Raw genomic sequence first — 19,471 nt, 5'->3', positions numbered from 1 at the left:
CTGACCCTCTTAAATAAATGCGTGAATCTAGATCTGCTCTCAAGAAGCTGTGAATGATGTTAAGTCCAGGAAAGGGGGACAGTCCCTACTGAAATCAGACCTCCAAAGCCCAGTCTGCTCACACTCTGAGGCCTCTGGGCAGAGGACGCAGTGCTGCGTGTGTAGGGAAGACGCCTGGAAGGAATGAGACCAAGTGGTGGGGGTGGTGTGGCAGAGAAGGGCGGTCGCCCAGAGGAATCCAGCTTCCTGTGGCTTTAAGCTGCACAAAGGGAGGAAATCAGACGACCAGCCAGAGGGAAGCAAACTCAGAAGCACTGAAAGCCGAGCAGCGGCCCCCACGTGGAGGAAGTCCTTCCAGCTCAGCCCTGTGGGGACACCTGTGGCCCGAATCAGAGTCAGTGAGAGCTGCAGCTGCCACGGACTTCAGGGGGCCAGGGTGCCGCGGGGCAGGCAGACCTTTCGCCTTCGTCGGCTCAGCGCTGAGGATCCACAGAAAGGGGGTACGTTTCAAAAACCTGGCCAGCACGCCTCGGTGGACAGACTCCACTGCAAGGCCTCCCGCTGACAGTGGCCCCCTCGGCCCTCCCCAGGCCTCCCAGCACCCGCCCGCCTCGCCCTTCCAGTGTCCAGCCTTGCGGGAAACCCACGGGCGTCACCCCCGAGTGGCGCCCACCTCCCCAGGCTGGGCGCCCGCAGCCAACACTCCTGATTGACGATCATCAATTCCTGCAGCCAATAGGGCTTAATGAACCCAATTTCGTGTTTTATTAAACAAATACTTGCAGTCACCAGCAACAGCTACTGTTTGTCATGGAACACGGCCTTCGCAGCTCGCGCTATTCAGAGCCGGCCGCCCTGCCCTGGGCTGGAAGCAGGTCTGCAGTGGCAGCTCCAAGGGTCAGAGCTCCAGGCAGACGCTCCGCTCCAGCCACGCCTCCCTCGGGGGCACGCTGTTCCTCGTGGTCTGTTCTCTGCCTCACCTCTCCCCTCAACTCCGTAAGACGGGCTGCAGGGAGAGGGGGCCTTCCCAGAGGCCGGACCCCAACTTCAGTATCCCCACAGTCACCCCCCAGGACCCCTGCCCTCTGTGGGACCCTCCCTGCCCTGGATGCTCCACTTGGACACGCAGGGCAGCACCCCCGGACGGACTTGGTTTCCCGTGGGGCATGCCAGCCGCACCCCAAAGGCCTTTTACAGGCTGAAGGGAGAGAATCCCACCAAGTACAGCAAAAGAAAACCGTGTTTGTGTTTGTGGGCAAACCTGGCCTCCGAAAGCCCCTTTCAGGAAGCGTCTACAGGGCACCAGCCACCGTCCCTCCCAAGCCGTCCCGTCAATGCCGGTCAGAGAAGCTGCTGAGCAGATGGCTCAGTCATCCAGATGGCACAACATCCAGTCTTGCGCATGGGCCGCTCTGTGGCCCAGACACTCGTAGGAGACTGGGTGCTGGGAGCTCCCTGAAGCGCCCGGAAGGAGCCAGCGGGAGGCAGCAGGGGCGCGGGGTGCCCAGCGAACTCCACCCGCGCTGCCCCTGTACAGGCAGCATTCCCCACGGTCCCCCCCAAATGCTGATTTATGAGCAGGAAGACACGGACAGACAGCTCACGATTGGATGCACTGCTCTCTCGTGGAGAATGTACTTCAGCTCAACAGGGAATCGTTTCTGAAGCCCCACTGGTCATTAGTCTCAGTTAGGCAGCATTTGGAGCAGGGAGGGCACACCCTGGGAAGGGGGCTTTCTCTTCCCTCCTCCCGCACCGGGCCCCGAGGAGCACTCCGGCCAGGCCTGCATGCAGGGGCCTTGCCCACCACGTGCCCACGCTCCGTGCCTCTGTGCAGAGCGTCCAGGCCCGCCTGCTCTCGCTGGCCTTTGCCGCGTCCTTTCCCAAGCGTGTGAGGGCCTTCCGTTGTGCGCTTGGCTTCATTTGTATCCACAACAGCCGCCCACCAGACTGTTGCCATGCCGTGGAGCCCTGCTCATTCTCTTCTGCTAAGGGTGCTGGAAGCACTGTGTTTGGGCTCCAGGTTGCCATGCAGAACAAGATGCTATATTTTAGTAAAGCTTGATGAAGAACAGCTTTTAAACAAAGAGAATTGTCTGGCGGACAAGGTGGTGATGTTAACGGCACGCATGAGAACACGAGTGTGTAACACCACCCTTCTCGTCCGGTGTGTGTGGGGCCAACTCGAGCCTCTCAGAGTGGAGGTCCCTCGGACAACCCCCAGTCCTCCTGGGCGCAGCAGGGTTCCCCAGAGCCGGCGGGCTGGGAGGGCGCTCCTGGGAGGGTGCGGAGCTGCGGCCTGGGTCCCCTCCTCCGTCAGGCGGGGGCAGCGATGCTGCAGCCTCAGAGCTCCGTCCGAGGCTGAGTGAATTCACGCACGTGGGGCACTCAGGACATCACAGGTCATGGACACGGCGTGTGTGAAGTCACCGGTCCTCACTGCCCTGCCGGGTGGTCTGGTTTTCACTGTACAGTTAGTCCCAAAAGTCTGACTCGGCAAAAAAAAAAAAAAGAACGGATGGATTTTAGAGCCTTGGGGTGTTCCTGCCTCTGAGGGTGAGGGAGGGCAGGTCAGGGCGGGAAGCGGGGAGGAGCCTCTCAGGTCTAGAGTGAGCACCGTCCTCTGTGCGGAGGACGATGGGGAGGGGAGGGGGCCCGGGAGGCAGCCGAGTCCGCGGTTCGGTTCACGTGGGCCCGTGGTGGGGACTCCGCGGCCGGGAGTGCAGCTCAGGTAAGCAGGGGCTGCCGGTGTGCGGCAGGGCCTCGCTCTGTCCTCCACGGCCTGCTGCCCCCGCCCCCCCCCGCAAGGGCCGCGCCCCACGCCCACCCCCACACCCCCGCCCGCGGAGGCCGCCAGGCTGTGGGGCAGCTGACGGGCAGAGGCTTCTAGCATTATTTTTTTCTCCAAAGTACTCAAGTCCCGAGACTCTCCTCTAAATTCTTGTTTACTTGCAAGTGCGAGTCTCTCGCTCGATTTATTGCTTCATCAGAGTGAGAAGGAGCCCAAAGAGCCTCCCAGCGCTTCTGTCTCCACGCTCTCGGCCGGGAGGACAGAAGAACAGCGCTCTCAGCACTTCGCCCCGGCCGGGGCCCCTCCTTCAGCGCCTCCCTCGTCGGGGGTGGGGGGTGGGCGCTCCGAAGTGTTCTCTGATCACAGAACACACCCCCGCAAGGCAGCTGACTCAGGGCTGCCTGGGTCTTTTTTCTCTGAGCCCCGGATCGCGATGGGACCCAAGGCTGAATGAATTGTGATCCTGAGGCCCCGACGGATGAACTTGAGCACGGGTGGGGGGGGACCTGGTGTCACGCTAGGAAAACAGGCTCAAGGGGGAAGGAGGGCTGGGAGCAACGCTAGTGCTGGGCGGGGGAGAAACTTTACGGCAAAAAGCCCTTTATCAATCATTTTATAAGGGAAAAGTGGCAGCGTTTCCACCAATTAGTTGCAAGCCAGGAGCAAGCCTCTGATTTAGGGCGCCGGGTGATGAAAATATCGGTTTATAAAAATGGAAATGCAGATGAAGCGCGTGCATCATCTGACGAGAGAAGGCTGCACAGAGGACCGCAGACCAGCCCTCCTCCGTCAGCCCCTCTGTCCTCCCCCGGCCCCTCATCCTCCCCCAGGCACCCCATCCCTCCTCCCCCGGCCCCCCTCTGTCCTCCCCAGCCCCTCCCCCCTCCTCCCCCAGCCCCTCCCCCCTCCTCCCCCAGCCCCCACTCCATCCTCCCCCAGGCCCCCCTCCATCCTGCCCCCCGGGACCGAGTTTGCCAAGACCCCAGCCCCATCCTCCTGCTGCCCCCTGTGGCTGGGGTCTCCTCCCCATGGGCCCTGGACTGGCAGCCCCGCTGGGCTCCCCACTGTTCTCAGAGCCCCGCGAAGACCAGGGGGCGCCCACCTCCGCCCCAGCTCCCCGAACCCCAGAACTGACCCTGTGCCCCACCTGCCTTCCAGGCTACCAGGTCTCCTGGGAGGTGTACGGGCAGAGCACCTCGCGGCTCACGCTCACCCTCAACAGCTCGACGCACGAGTACAAGATCCAGGGGCTGTCCTCTCTCACCACCTACACCATCGACGTGGCAGCTGTCACTGCCGCGGGCGCCGGTGTGCCCACCTCGTCCACCATCTCCTCCGGGGTACCCCCAGGTCAGTACGCTCGCGCCCCAGTTTCCCCGTGGCCATGTCCCCTGGGCCTCGCCCTCGCTCCAAGTTGGTAGGCATCTTTGTGCAGAAGTCACTGGGGGCCTTTGAAAGAGGGGTGTCAGCCCTGGGGTCAGATGGTCAGGGTCAGTGAATTATTGCAGTTAAGACTAAGAAGCACAAAAGTATCCTCTCAGCAATCAGGGCGAGTGTAGGTCTGCGAGGAGGAGAAGGTGGGGAGGAAGCAGGCAGACAGGGGGTTCAGTGAAGGTCAGGGAGCGCGTCTGCCCCCGGCGGGGCCCAGTGACCCCACTCTCGGTGGGGCCTTTCTGGAAGTCAGATCATCTCCCTAAACGTTCACAGTCATTCCAGCCTCGGAAATTGTACTCAGCTGTTTCTCTCCAAGGTTTACATTTAAAATGAAAGCGTTTTTCCCAGGAATTCACCAACACACAGACGTGAGAAAGCGTTGTGGGGCCGTCGATTCAGTTCTGTAGCTAAACCGGAGACCTTGTGCTCTCCAGAAGCCGTCCGGTCGCCTCCTTTGGGTCTCTGAGAAAAGCAGGACAGCCCCGGAGAGTGAAACCAGCGGTCATCCCTGCAGCCCTCTCCTCGGGGAGCCAGGAGCCTGGGGTCCCGTGGCACAGCTGTCCATTCCCTGACACGCAGTCACCACCGTCCACTCTCTCGGGCAGGGCTTCTCACACTGTCCTGTGCATCCATCTCGACCCACGCCCCCCGAGTCTGTGCTGGGCCCACTGCCACGTGGCCACCCCCTGGATGTGAGCAAGGCTACAGAGCTTGCCCCAGGACGCACTCCAGGTGGCGCCCACGCTGCTGGCCAGGGCCCACACTTGAGCCGATCAGATGTCTTCTCTAAGGCATTTACGTAAGACACGTGTCCTTTCTTAAGAAGGAAGTCTTTGGCTTCCAGAGAGGTTCATGTATTCCACATACACAGCAGCTCCCAGAGCACACATTCAAAACGTGGTTAGGACCTTAGTAACTGGTGACAATGAGGTGGCGATGATGCCATGTGATTTAATTTGTTAGAACCGGCTAATGGACAGTGGCCAGGGTAACACGGAGCATCCCTGGGCGACCGGCTTGTTACCTGGATGGTTTGGACATCGTCCAACCGGGGCCTGGAAGTGGCCAGCTGGCCTCACCTCTGAGCGGCCTCGGCCCCAGCGTGACTGTGAGCAGCAGTACCCCGGATGCAGAGAAGGGCTGCGGGAGTTGGGCCCGGCCACGCTGAGTGGGCCTGATACCCTGGCTGGGGGCAGGCCGGGGGCTGCTGTTGCTTCCCTGATGCTCAGGTCCCCAGGACCCAGGGGTCTATCCTGGGACACACCAAGAAAACGTGCATGATGACCATCACTCTGGGCTGCGATCCGTTTGTGGTGCTCGAAGTTTACATCCATTCGTGACTGGAGAACCAGCTAAAGAACCCAGAGGGCTGACAGATATACAGAATCACCTGTCCTTCAATTTAAATAGTCTTCTCTTCAAGTTCATTAAACGTGAGGTGGAAAGGACCCTTGAGGGCCCAGCAATGCGCTGTGTGCCAGCCCTGAACCATCACCAGAGTGGTCCTGTTGCCTCCGTGCGAGACCTGGTCTTAAACACCCCAGAGACAGTGAGTCCAGAAGTCGTCCCTCGGACACCGTGCTTCTGGGGGCCTTTCCTGACACTGGTGTCCCGTCTTTCTTGCCTTCGTCGCATCCCGCGGTCTTCCTCAAGCGCTTTTCAGTTGCCCAGTAATGTCAGAGCTCTCACTGTGAACCCACAGCATCTCACTTTCTAGTGGGACAGGCTCCCGGGGGCGGGCCAGGGGGATCAACCTGCAGAAGGGCCTCTGTTCAAGGAGGAGGCTTAGCCACAGGTGGCCACAGACGAGGGGCCACAAGCAGAGCCCACCTGCCCTTGTTCAGTTGCCAGAGCAACAGAGCCCAGGCAGAGTGGGGCGAGTTCTGCACTTTCACCTGAGTCCGGTTGTCTTGGAAACCAGAACCAAGAAGCCTACGGCTTGGGACCCGCACACCTCCCGCTTCAAGCTGCCTGGAGCTACTCAGGGTGCATGCCCCCTCCCTGTCCTCTTTCGAAGGCACCAGGGCATTGTCAGAGGGGAGACTCAGCCCTTTGGTTCTTCGAGGAGCCTGGGAGGAAACACTGCGTTTCTCGCTCTGCAGTTGTGAAAATCAACCCTGTCTCGGTGTGAAGGCGTGTTGGAAGTGGTTGCTGCTGACGTGACCTTTCCTGAGCTGTGGCAGGATTTAAATCTCCACCTTCCCTCTCTCCTCTATGTCCAGAACTTCCTGGTGCTCCATCCAATCTGGTCATTTCCAACATCAGCCCTCGCTCGGCCACACTCCAGTTCCGACCAGGGTACGATGGGAAGACAGCCATCTCCAGGTGGATCGTGCAGGGACAGGTATGGTCACCCTGAAGTGGAGAGCTGCAGTCCCCGTAGAGTAACTCGGGGCCTGGAGCTGACAGGCAGTTCAGTGATGCCTTTGCAGGATAGATGACCCCTGGCTGGAGTGGCCTTGGATGCTTTGGGGGGCAGTGGTGTTTGGAGGAGGAGAAACGGAGACTGGAGTGGCTGGGGCGCCTGGGGCAGACGTGGGAGCAAGCGGGGACACAGGGTGTCAGACTGGACTCTTACAGGATAACGGAAGAAAGGCTGGTGGGGGCGCACGTGCAAGTCACGGTTCAGTTCAGTTCAGGCGCTCAGTCATGTGAGTCCTGTAACTTTGGGACTCCATGGACTGCAGCACGCCAGGCTTACTGGTTCATCACCAACTCCTGGAGCTTGCTCAAACTCATGTCCATCGAGTTGGTGATGCCATCCAACCATTTCATCCTCTGTCATCCCCTTCTCCTCCTGCCTTCAATCTCTCCCAGCATCAGGGTCTTTTCCAGTGAGTCAGTTCTTTGCATCAGGTGGCCAAAGTATTGGAGCTTCAGCTTCAGCATCAGTCCTTCCAATGAATATTCAGGACTGATTTCCTTTAGGATGGACTGGTTTGATCTCCTTGCAGTCCAAGGGACTTTTAAGAGTCTTCTCTAACACCACAGTTCAAAAGCGTCAGTTCAGCTTTCTTTGTAGTCCAGCTCTCACATCCATGCACGGCCACTGGGAAACCATGGCTAATGGACAGGGAGGCCTGGGGTGCTGCAGTCCATGGGGTCACCAAGAGTCGACACGACTGAGCAACTGAACTGAACTGAATGGAAAAAGCTTTGATTATACTGACCTTTGTAGGCAAAGTAATGTCTCTGCTTTTTAATATGCTGTCTAGGTTGGTCATGGCTTTTCTTCCAAGGAACAAGTGTCTTTTAATTTCATGGCTGCAGTCACCATCTGCAGTGATTTTGGAGCCCAAGAAAATAAACTCTCTCTCTGTTTCCACTGTTTCCCCATCTATGTCCCATGAAGTGATGGGACCAGATGCCATGATCTTCATTTTTCGAATGTTGCGTTTTAAGCGAGCTTTTTCACTTCCCTCTTTCACTGTCATCAAGAGGCTTTTTAGTTCCTCTTCACTTTCTGCCATAAGGGTGGTGTCATCTGCATATCTGAGGGTATTGATATTTCTCCCGGCAGTCTTGATTCCAGCTTGTGCTTCATGCAGCCAAGCATTTCACATGATGTCCTTTGTATTTAAGTTAAATAAGCATGGTGACAATATACAACCTTGATATACTCCTTTCCCAATTTGAAACCAGTCCATTTTCCCATGTCCAGTTCTAACTGTTGCTTCTTGAACTGTACACAGGTTTCTCAGGAAGCAGGTCAGGGGGTCTGGTACTCCCATCTCTTGAAGAATTTTCCACATTTTGTTGTGACTGTGTCCCTTCCACACAGTCAAAGGCTTTGGCATAGTCAATAAAGCAGAAGTAGATGTTTTTCTGGAACTCTTTTGCCTTTTCTGTGATCCAGCAGATGTCGACAATTTGATGTCTGGTTCCTCTGCCTTTTCTAAATCCAGCTTGAACATCTGGAAATTCTCAGTTCATGTACTGTTGAAGCCTCCCTTTGAGAATTTTGAGCATTACTTTGCTAGCATGTGAGATGAGTGCAATTGTGCAGTAGTTTGAACTTTCTTTGGCATTGCCTTTCTTTGGGATTGGAATGAAAACTGACTTTTTCCAGTCCAAGAGGCAGTGATCAAGACTGTCCCCAAGAAAAAGAAAGGCAAAACGGTTATCTGAGGAGATCTTCCAAATAGCTGGGAAAAGAAGAGAAGCAAAGGGAAAGGAGAAATGGAAAGATATACCCATCTGAATGCAGAGTTCCAAGGAATAGCAAGGAGAGATAAGAAAGCCTTCTTCAGTGATCAATGCAAAGAAACAGAGGAAAACAACAGAATGAGAAAGACTAGAGATTTCCTCAAGAAAATTAGAGATACCAAAGGAACATTTCATGCAAAGATGGGCTCGATAAAGGACAGAAATGGTATGGAGCTAACAGAAGCAGAAGATATTAAGAAGAGGTGACAAGAATACACAGTTGAACTATAGTAGAACTATACAAAAAAGATCTTCATGACCCAGATAACCACAATGGTGTGATCACTCACCTAAAGCCTGACATCCTGGAATGTGAAGTCAAGTGGGCCTTAAGAAGCATCACTACGAACAAAGCTAGTGGAGGTGCTGGAATCCCAGTGGAGCTATTTCAGCTCCTAAGAGACGATGCTGTGAAAGTGCTGCGCTCGGTATGCCAGCAAGTCTGTAAAGCTCAGCAGTGGTTTGGTATAGGTTCCACCGAGTTGATGGTGTCGTTGGTTGCGATTTTTCATTTAATTCTGTATCACAATGAGCAACAGAACAGACTAAGATGGTTGTTTGGTACAGTCTGAACGGATGAACCTGCATTTACTCAACAGTGTTTATAGCATGTGTTTATCTCCAGGCCCTAGTCTGGCATGAGGAATGCAGCAGTGAGCAGAAACAGACGCCGTTTGTGCACTCAGGGAGGAAGGTTCTGTCTCAGGGGAAGGACTTTCAGGTTGCTGGGAAAGGAACAGGAGCTTTCTCTGTGGGGGACAGACGGCTGGAGTGCGGGGTGTAGGGAGGAGCTGGGGGCAGGTCATGGGGAGCCCGGGGGTCCTTCTTAGGAGGACTTTGCATGTGACTGAGAGCATGATAGCAAGAGAGCAGGACCCACAGGGCTCATGCGCCAGGGGGAGGGTCCCACCGGCCTCCGTGGATCCCACCCACCCCTAGGCACCTTGTTCCACCCAGAGCAGAGCAGGCTGATGCCAAGCCACATTCCGAGAGCATAAGTTTCCAGACCCTTAATGTCAGCAGTAAGACCCTGGTGGTTTTCATGACTATGCTTGCGCTCTGTTGCTACACAATTTGATCCTGAAAACTTGGCCATAAATCAGGGCACGGATTCATCTATGTCTTCAAAACTTTCATTAACCAACCATTTCTGGAAGCCTCTGCAGGATCCTGACAGCGGGCCAGCTAGTTAGAACCGATCGATCAGTGTGGCTGGAACAATTAATTACTTAGGAAAGGATCACTGAAAAAATACATCCCCAGGAAACGAAAACCAAAACAATAAAAGCAAGCTTGAAAACACATCAACGAAAATAAAGGAGGAAAACCGTGGTCCCTCCTGGAAAGCAGAGGCTCAGAGTCGGCCAGAGAGAGCCAGGCACACGCTCCAAGAAGCACAGAAGCCAGGAGTCCGTCCTTACTGTTCCTGGACAGCAGTACCACCGGGCACAAAGGGCAGACGCTCTTCAGGGTGGGCATCAGGCCAGGCTGGGCGGCGGGAGTGGAGATGCCACCTCTGCTGGGTCTGCTTGAGACCTGCGTCCTGCGCCCCCGGAGCCAGCCCTGGGCGCGGCCTGCTCCTGCTGCCGGGGCCCGCTCGCCAGGACGGTCACGGGCTCCGGGTCAGGGAGGGGTCCTTCTTCTGTCCATGGAGAGAAGGTGATGGGTGAGCACGTGGCACCTCTCTGCACGTAAAGTGCATGCACGTTATGCTTCTCTCCCACAACAGACCTATTAATACTTGTGTTTTTAATATAAAACATTCTCAGCGTGCCCAGATGGAACGCGCTCCCACACACCCTTCACCCACACGCACCTCTTCTGTTCTCTATGTTCATCTGGTCCCTCTTTCTGTTATTGCTGGAGCAGTATTTTGTTTGTTTGGTTTTTTTTTTTTCAATTAAAAAAAATTTGAGTAAAGTGTCATTGATTTACAATATATATGACTTTCAGCTGTACACTATTTTGCAGATTATACTCCATTTAAAGTTATTATGAGATATTGTCTGCATTCACTGTGCTGTGTCTTGTGGTTCAGTCGCTCAGTCGTGTCCGACTCTTTGCGACTCTGTGGACCGCAGCATGCCAGGCCTCCCTGCCCTTCACCATCTCCCTGAGTTTCCTCAAACTCATGTCCATTGAGTCGGTGATGCCCTCCAACCATCTCATCCTCTTCCGCCCCCTTCTCCTCCTGCCCTCAATCTCTCCCAGCATCAGGGTCTCTTCCAGTGAGTTGGCTCTTCACATCAGGTGGCCAAAGTAATTTTTACAGATTATACTCCATTTAAAGTTATTACAAGATATTGGCTAGATTCACTGTGCTGTACATTAAATCCTTTATCTTATTTATTTCATGCCTGCTAGTCTGCTCCTCTTCTTTTAAATTGATGTGTAGTAGCTGTACAATATTATATAAGTTACAGGCGTACAATATAGTGATTTGTGATTTTTAAAGGCGATACTCCACTTACAGTTATTATAAAACATTGGCTCCATTCCCCGTGGTGTGAGCAGCTTGTGCTCCTGTCCAGAAGCTCTGGGAGACCACCATCTCCCTGCTCCCCTCGCTTGTCCAGGCTGTTGGCAGTGCCCACTTGCTGAGGTCCTGGGACCGAGCCAGGCATCATTATCCCCAGCTCCAAGAGTCCCCACGTCCCTTTCTCCACCTGCAGAGCCAGTGGTGGGGGGGGACAGGTCCTTCTCAGGCTGCCACTGTCTCTTTCGTCTCTCTCCCTGACCCACTCTCCCGCCTCTCTCTTGCATTTTCAGGGTCGATTAGACCCACCCAGATAATCCAGGATAATCTCCCTATTTCAAGGCTCTTAACCTTAGTCACGTCTGCAGAGTCCCTCTATGTGGGGTGACCTGCCTGCAAGCCCCAGGGTTCAGGGCACAGACCTCCGGGTTAGGGGAGACGCTTGCAGGGGGCCTTCTTCCGCCTAAAGTCTGCTCTCAGCCTTTCGCACACTCCTTCTGTGTTTATGCGGCTGAGTCTCGGCTCCATCCCTAGGAATGGGATTTCAGGACCAACAGGGAGTGTAAACTTTCTAGACATTACCAAAGCTTTCTGCTGCAGGTCGTACATGTTGCATTTCTGTCAACTATGTATAGAATTTTTTGCCATGCCAAAAAAAATTGAAGTTTAATTTATCAGTCTTTTCTTGCAAGCATTTGAGCATAGAGGTCTTAGATAGAACAGCTTTCCTCATTCTCAGATCATAAAGGAATTCACCCAGTTTTTACCACCACTTCTGTGATTCCACGTTTGCATTTAGGTCTCCATGCATTTGGAATTTGTTCTTTTATATGAATGATATGAATCCATATTTTATGATTTTGCAAGTAGCTGTGTAATTGTCTCAAAGCCGTCTATTAAGAAGTCCATTTCTCCCCCCTCCTCATTTGTAGCATTAAATTCCCATGAGCACGTGGGTCTGTTTCTGAAATTTTTATTCTGTTCTATTAGTCTGGCTGTTCATGAAGTAGCTGCACATTGTTTAATTAGCAAGACTTCAAAATGTGTTTCAGTGTGTGGTAAGGTCTTCACCACCCCCACCATCACACACACGCAGGCGCGCACACGCCCACACACGCGCACACGCCCGCACACGCACTGCCTGACTTAGGTGGCGTTTTTCTCACCTTCCTCACGTCTCATGACGTCGAGTCTTGCTATCCACGAACACAGCACGTCTTTCCATAATACGTCTATTTTCATCAGGTGTTTTCTTCTTAGGAAAAGCACTGGGCTCTCTCTTCTTACCTTCACTCTGCTCCTCAAAAGGCAGGGCAGCTGGGGGGAAATCAGTGTGCCCCGAAAGCCATGATAGGAAGAATGTGGATTTTGTACCAGCCGCCCTGGCCCCCTTCTCCTGCCCCCTTTCCCAGCTCCGGGGTCCTGGGCATGTTTAACTCCTGTGCCAGCCTCAGGGTCCTCACCTATAAACAGGGTCAGCGTGCCGTCGCAAGGCCGGCATGAGGGTTGATGGGCGTCTTGCACTTCAACTTTTGACTTTCATGCATTAGAGGAGGAAATGGCAACCCACTCCAGTGTTCTTGCCTGGAGAATCCCAGGGACGGGGGAGCCTGGTGGGCTGCCGTCTCTAGGGTCACACAGAGTCGGACACGACTGAAGTGACTCAGCAGTGCATCCGAAATGGCTTTTTCTGACTGTTGCTGGCCTGTAGGATCACAGTTGATTTGGGAATTTTATTTTTTTAATTTAATCAACTCTCATGTGTTCTTGGGCTTCCCTGGTAGCTCAGCTGGTGAAGAATCGGCCTGCAATGCAGGAGATCCTGGTTTGATTCCTGGGTGGGTTGGAAAGATCCCCTGGAAAAGGAATAGGCTACCCACCCCAGTATTCATGGGCTTTCCTGATGGCTCAGATGGTAAAGAATCTGCCTGTAACGCAGGAGCTGTGGGTTTGATCCCTGGGTCGGGAAGATCCCCTGGAGGACGATATGGCAACCCACTCCAGTATTCTTGCCTGGAGAACTCCGTGGACAGAGGAGGCTGACGGGCTACAGTCCATGGGGTCGCAAAGAGTCAGACGTGACTGAGCGACAAAACAAATGTGTTCTAAGCGCTTTTCCACATTCACTCATTTAATCCTCGTACTGACTATGAGAAGGTCACTGTGACCCCTTCCTGCAGACAAGACCAGAGGGACTGAATTGCACAGCTCAGCCCAGGAACGGAGGCGGCCCGAGCTGCCTGGCCCCCGGTGCCCACCTGAGGCTACGGCGGTGTCATAGGCCAGCCCAGCGTCAGGGCGTCACGGCCCAAAGCTCCCAGAATCTCTCATTAGTTTGTTAATTCTTCGGTCGTTTCTGTAAAGAAGTCACGTCACCTGCTACCACTGAGAGTTTTATTTCTTCCTTTGAAACCTTCATATCCTTTCTTTCTGTTTTTTGTTTCTTTTTATTTATTGTTCTCAATGGACGGTCTGGATCCCCCGGTATCATATTGAATCACAGCAGTGATAGAACAACCTTTGTTTTATTACTAACTTTAAAGAAATTCGGTTAAGGTTTTATTATCAAGCCTGACATTTACAACATTTATGGTTGGTTTTGTGGGGAATTTTTGGTATTTTGTTTTTACAGCTAACTTATATTGGGTTAAGACAATTCTTTTCTAATCCTGCTTTGCTAGGAGTTGCTTTGGGGAATTTTGGGATTAAAAAAAAAATCATAAAGAAGTGTAATTTTGTCAAACTATGTCTTGCATCTATCAAGTTGTTCGTGTTTTTTCATCTTTTGTCTGTTGGTAAGATGATTTAGGTTGATGTTCTAATGTTCGCTAGTCCCAGTGTTTCTGAGATAAACACAATTTGATGTTTATAGTGTTTGATTCAATTTGAGTTTAAGATTTTTGTATCCATGTTCATAAGTGAACTTGGCCTTTTCTGGCTGTTGGTTTGGCTCTGAAAATCAAGTTTACTTTCTCACCAGTTTTCATAAATAATGTTGTGATTGCTCTGAAGGGGGAGGTGAGAGGCAGGGGTGCTGACACCCCAACCTCGCCAGCACAGACAGGAACCTGGAGATCATCTTCCTAAGATTCCTGGGGTTCTCCATCCCAGCTGTGTATTAGCGGGTGGGCAGATTTTAGCACCCAGACACCCCACCCACCCACACACACACAAATCAGTTCATGAGCATCTCCAGGTCTGAGGTCCAGGCACCTTCCCATTTGTACATAAACAAGATGACGTAGGTCCCCCGGGTGACACAGCAGATTAAGAGCTACCATGTCTCCTGCTCGGGTCCTGTCTTGGAGGCCCCTGTGCGGGGCCTGGAGGGGCTGTGTCAGTGATCCAGCCTCTTCTCAGGTCTCTGCCTGGAGGTTCTGAGGCTCCGGTTCCCTGAGGAGGACGATCCAGACGGGCTCCCTGCCGCTTCCCCAGGCTGCACCCAGCGTCTCAGAGCAGCCCCAGCGGGGCAGGTCCACAGCTCAGAGTGCTCACCGCTAGCGCACCGTCAGCCTGTAGCCGCTTCTTAAAAGTTTGGCACTGCCCTGAATTCATGTTTACCTTTCACCTTGAAAATATTTCAAAACTGCATAAAAGTTGCTAGAATACCACAAAGAAACAACCCTCCACTCACCCAAACACTCCATCTGAGTTTTGTCAGTTGTCCCTAAATGTCCTCAGTAGCAAAAAGCTCCAGCCCAGGACCGCGCGTCACACCTGGCTGTCCTGTCTGTCCTTCCCCGTCACCTGTACTAGTTCCTCGGTCATTCCTCGCCTTTCTTGACTTTGACAATGTCAAAGATCACAGGCCGTTCATTTCCTAGAATATCCCTCAATTTGGATCCATGTATTTCTTCATGATTAGACCCAGATTATGCATCTTTGCTCAGAATGTCACCCACGTGGTGCTGCCGCTTGGCACTGCACCGTGCTGTGCTAACGAGACGTGGAAAGGCCCGTCTGTGGTGGGGCTGGCTTTCTCACCCGATTCTCTCCCCTGCACAATGAGTGAGTATTCTGTGGGAGATGCTTCCAGATTGTGTGAAAGTCTCATTCTCCGTTCCACTCACCTCCTAGAGAATCATTCCCTCATTAGGTCTTGCTAGAATTAACTAGTATAATGAGGCGCCCAATTGTGACCTTTCTAATTCAATCCTTTCTTCTGCATTTATTGACTGGACTTTTATTGTTTTGCTTTTTTTTTTTAAGCTTTCTCATCTCACTTGTTTGCTTACCTCAGTGTGGACTCGTGGGTTCCTATTTTACATGACAGATTATAATCCGTTTCGATCATTACTTATGTCAGTGCGGGAGGCTCTCCCTCCAGCTGGCTTCTGTGTCCTTTTCACAAGTTCTGGTAATTCCAAGGCCCTCCTTACTTTCTGGCACAAGATGGTCTAGCTCATCTCACTCCTTCCTCTTCTTTCTCAGCCATTTCTCTGAGGAACTTTGGATCTTTTCTGCAGAGAGTGGTATTTAGAAACCAAGACCTGGGCACTGGATGTGCTCACGGCTCCTGGGGTGTCACTTCTCCCAGACCCTGCTCACAGGTCTGCCCCCGGGTCTGTGTGTCTGTCTACATAAGCTGAGACATGCTGGCTCACAGCAGCACCTCCAAATACAGTTCACTGTGTGTGTGTGTGTGTGTGCGTGCGCACGCACGTGTGTGAGTGTTAGTAGCTCAGTCGTGTTCAACTCTTTGCCACCCCATGGACTGTAGCCCGCCAAGCTCCTCTGTCCATGGGATTCTCCAAGCAATAATACTGGAGTGGGCAGCCATTCCCTTCTCCGGGGGCTCTTCCCGACCCAGGGATGAAGCCCAGGCCTCCCACATTGCAGGCGGATTCCCTATGGTCTGAGCCACCAGGGATGCACACAGTTCAGCACCATCCTTCACTCATCCACTCCCACACTGACGCCAGCCTGACTTTTCCCCGGGTGCTCTCATTCTATTTACTTCCTTGCTGAATCCCCCGTGTGTGGCTGATCCTCTGAGATGACCACCCTGCTTGGACACTTTCTCTGCCCACCTTCCTGACTGGGCTCCTTTGCACTGTGCTTCTGGAAGGAAGAGTGAAGGTGGCCCTGAAAACTTTGGCTTGCAAACTTAAGCTATCAAAATCTAAAGTTAGCCATTATCTCTCTCTTCCTCCCAGTGATACAAGATTCTAAAATTCTTAATTCCAATGGAGTCATACCTGTGCCCAGCATTTCAGTCCCACCTTTTTTCCTGTATCTCCAAAGGCTGTGATGCCTATTGGCATCTTTTCCTACAGTCAGCACTTGCTTAGACTTCACGGCCAGTTTGCCTGCTGCCTCACTTCCCACTCTGTTGGCCTCCAGGCACATACCTTTCTCCCCCATACGCTCAGCTGTGCATCGCTCATGTGTCTCTTACACTCTGTCCAGCTCTGCTCTGGCTCTCGGGTGGGAGGTTATATGTCTGCCGAATCTTCAGAACTGGAAGTCCCTCCAAAATAGTTTGTCTAAAATATTTTAATATTAACTCAGCAAGTCTGAAAATTCTGCTAGTACAGATGGTTGGAACTTCAAAACCAGAAAGGAAATGTTTTCCCTTGAAACTCGTTATCTGAACCATTTGTGTTACAATGTTCCTAGCAAGTAAATGTTCATCTATAAAAAGAAACTTGGATCCAACCCACAGGGGTAAGGATTACAGACTTTTCCTGGCCAAGAGGAGACTGGAGGATAAGTGTTGACATTTCATCACTTGGTGCCTGGGGCGCCCTGAGCCACCCCCATCCTAGAGCTGACACACACTCGGCCTCTGTGATGCCCCTCCTGCCTGGCAGACAAGACACCACTCTCCTCAATCCTCTGCACTGACTCTGTCAGCAGACGGCCACAGGTGTGTGCTGTGCTCATCCATCCTGTTGATCAAATTAGTCAGAATTGGTTTTCATTCATATACTAAGTTATCCCAAGAAAATCTCACAATGATGTGGCGAAGATTAGCATGGATGTCCACTTTGGGGCAAACGAATCCTGCATTTATTTATGAACTGCTCCTAAGTAGCCTCAAAGGCATGCTACAGCACGAGGTCCATTCAAAACTCAGTGAAGGGGCTTCCCTGGTGGCTCAGTGGCAAAGAATCTGCCTGCCAATGCAGGAGACATGGGTTTGATCCCTGATCCGGGAAGATCCCACATGCTGTGGAGCAGCCAAGCCTGTGGGCCAAGACCATGCTCTAGAGCCCATGCCCTACAACGAGAGAAGCCGCCACAGCGCAAAGTTCACGCACCACATCTAGAGAGTAGCCCCACTCGCCACAACTAGAGAAAGCCGTGCAGCAGCAAAGACCCAGCACAGTGGGAAAAAAAATAAGAGTAATGAAGGAATAGGCATCTCTTTAAGGTCTTGGAAGGCCCTTCATTGCTAGGCCTGTGTTCAGTTATCTCAGACTGAAGGCAGAATGCACTCCGACCCACCCCGCTCATCTGCTAATACACACATGGCCCTGTCCGGAGAGTGAACAGACCCGCAGCCTCTGAGACCTTTCGAGAGACCCCTTCACCCCTCTCCTGTATCAGTACCGCCTTCCTGGCCGTCATCACCTTCCACGTATCGCCCTCCGACTCACCCCGGGGGAGGGGCCGCGGACAAGGCCCCCGAGGACACATGGTGTGGAGAACGACCCTGTTGGTGATGCAGAGGCTGTCAGCACAGGCTTCGGGACCAGAGAGGCTGGGCCTGGAGCCCCCGCTCCACCCTCCTGTCTGGGCAGCTCTTGGTGAGTCGTCTGCTCAGGTGCTTTTGCTGCAGAGCAGGACTGACAGCAGCCGTCTCGCGGGCTGCTGGAGCGTCGGGACGTGTGGGCATGTTTGCATATCCTGGAAGTGCATGGCTCCGTGTTCTGTGGACACAAGAGACTTTACGAGCAGAGTCTCCTCTGAGAAACCCATCAGTGCCTCAGAGCAGGGGAGCCCGTGTCCACGTCACACTGCCCCCCAGGAAGCCTCGGTGCACCCCCGCTATTCCTCTGAGAATGTCTGGGCACATTCCTTGGCCCAGGCAGGCTCCACACTTCCTAAACTCAGCACACTGGGGCCCTGGAGACCATGAGTGGGGTATATGAAGCCTTCTGAAACATTCCACACCTCATTCCCTTCACATGGATGCGGGTCAAGCCCAGGCAGCTGCTCTCTGCACTCACCCGGCCGCTCATCCGAGAAGCAGTCACCGCCTCCTGCCCTGTGCCTGGCCGCGGGCTGGGATCCCCGGAGTAATGAGACTCAGGGACACGCGGGCCACTTAGCGATTCATTGCGTGGAAAGCAGGGGGGTGATTTATAGAGGCTTGCTCAGGGTGCTGGCTGAGGAAGGAGGCCTGAGTCCACTCACGTGGCTGTGGAGGTCCACAGAGGGGGTGGCATCCTGGCCCACCCCACAGGGACCACGGCCGATGGCCAGGGAGGGCAGAGGGCAGCCGGGCAGCCTCTGGGAGCAAGGACCAGGCTATGCCAAATGCTTCATGATGGGATAGCCTCTGCTCTTCTTCCTCTGATCCATATCTTTGCAGAAGTTTCTTTTGAATTCTGACTGCTTTTAAGTGTGCTGAGAAGGTTGCGTCCTTGGGGTTGTTGCCGGCGAACTGTGGAATCAAAGACCCTCATCATTGGGGTCATCATCAAGGGGGAGGAGCCCCCTTGAAAGGCCCTGAAATAAGCTGATGCCCAGATGTGGGTTAATAATATTGTAAACAGCCGTTTCCCCAGGTAACTCTGGCCCTGATAATGCTTCACTTAATTAGTAACCTTTGACTGGAGAGTGAGCACAGCCTCTCTTCCCACATTTTCACGGCACACCAGGAGAGGAGAGACTGCAGACGGCACGTGTTTTCCCTGCTCCCGCGCCCGCCTGCCCACCCGCCCGGAGCCCCTGCACCCAACCCCCATCACAGCCGTGGGCTGAGCTCTAATAGCCAGAGTCACCCCAGCTGCTCCCAAGCCTGCTCTGAGCATGGTTTTCTGCCATGAAGATGCTGGTGGTAGCTCCTGGGTGCAGATAAAAACTGTTTCCATCAGAAAGAGGAAAGAAAAAAAAAGCTCACTTAGTGTGTATTTGTGCATAATAGTAGCCATTCTCTCAACGGGAACAGTTTCGGGGAGCGTTATATGCTCATAAAACACAGCATGGCCTCTGAGCGCTGGTCTCGGTAACTAAAGAGAAGCTGGGGTGGAGGGCCGGTGCCCGGGGCCCCCGGGCAGGGTGCCTGCAGAGGCCCGAGGCAGTCGGCAGGGCACAGGGCTGGCAGGTGGAGACGCACGTTCCTTCCGCAGAGAAGGTCGGGGGGTGGACGGAGGCTCTGTCTCCCGCTACCACCCCCCCGAGGACGGGATCCAGGCTTTGTTTCCTCTCCTGCTGGCCGACACGCTTCCCCAGAGAAAGCTGGACGAGTCCTGTGGCCTCGGGGGCTTGGCTACCTCAGGATAATGCTGGGAGAAGGACACCGCGTTGAGAGCCTCCATGCCGGCTTGTATGTACTGAGCACTTAATAAACACAAGCAGATGAGAAAACTGTGCAAGTCAAGGCAAGTGTTTGG

General features: G+C 53.5%; 1 protein-coding gene across 1 annotated transcript in view; it reads left to right on the top strand.

Moving 5' to 3' along the window:
• Positions 1 to 19,471, top strand: part of SDK1 (sidekick cell adhesion molecule 1) — a 744,542-nt gene that overhangs the window by 633,181 nt on the left and 91,890 nt on the right. The window contains exons 21-22 of the mRNA XM_055561902.1: positions 3,950 to 4,141; positions 6,448 to 6,569. Coding sequence (XP_055417877.1) covers positions 3,950 to 4,141; positions 6,448 to 6,569 — 314 coding nt within the window. The remainder of the gene's footprint in view (positions 1 to 3,949; positions 4,142 to 6,447; positions 6,570 to 19,471) is intronic.

Source organism: Bubalus kerabau, chromosome 23 (assembly GCF_029407905.1).
Source record: "Bubalus kerabau isolate K-KA32 ecotype Philippines breed swamp buffalo chromosome 23, PCC_UOA_SB_1v2, whole genome shotgun sequence".
NCBI classification, from domain to species: domain Eukaryota; kingdom Metazoa; phylum Chordata; class Mammalia; order Artiodactyla; family Bovidae; genus Bubalus; species Bubalus kerabau.
This window is presented reverse-complemented; position numbering and strand designations above follow the sequence as displayed.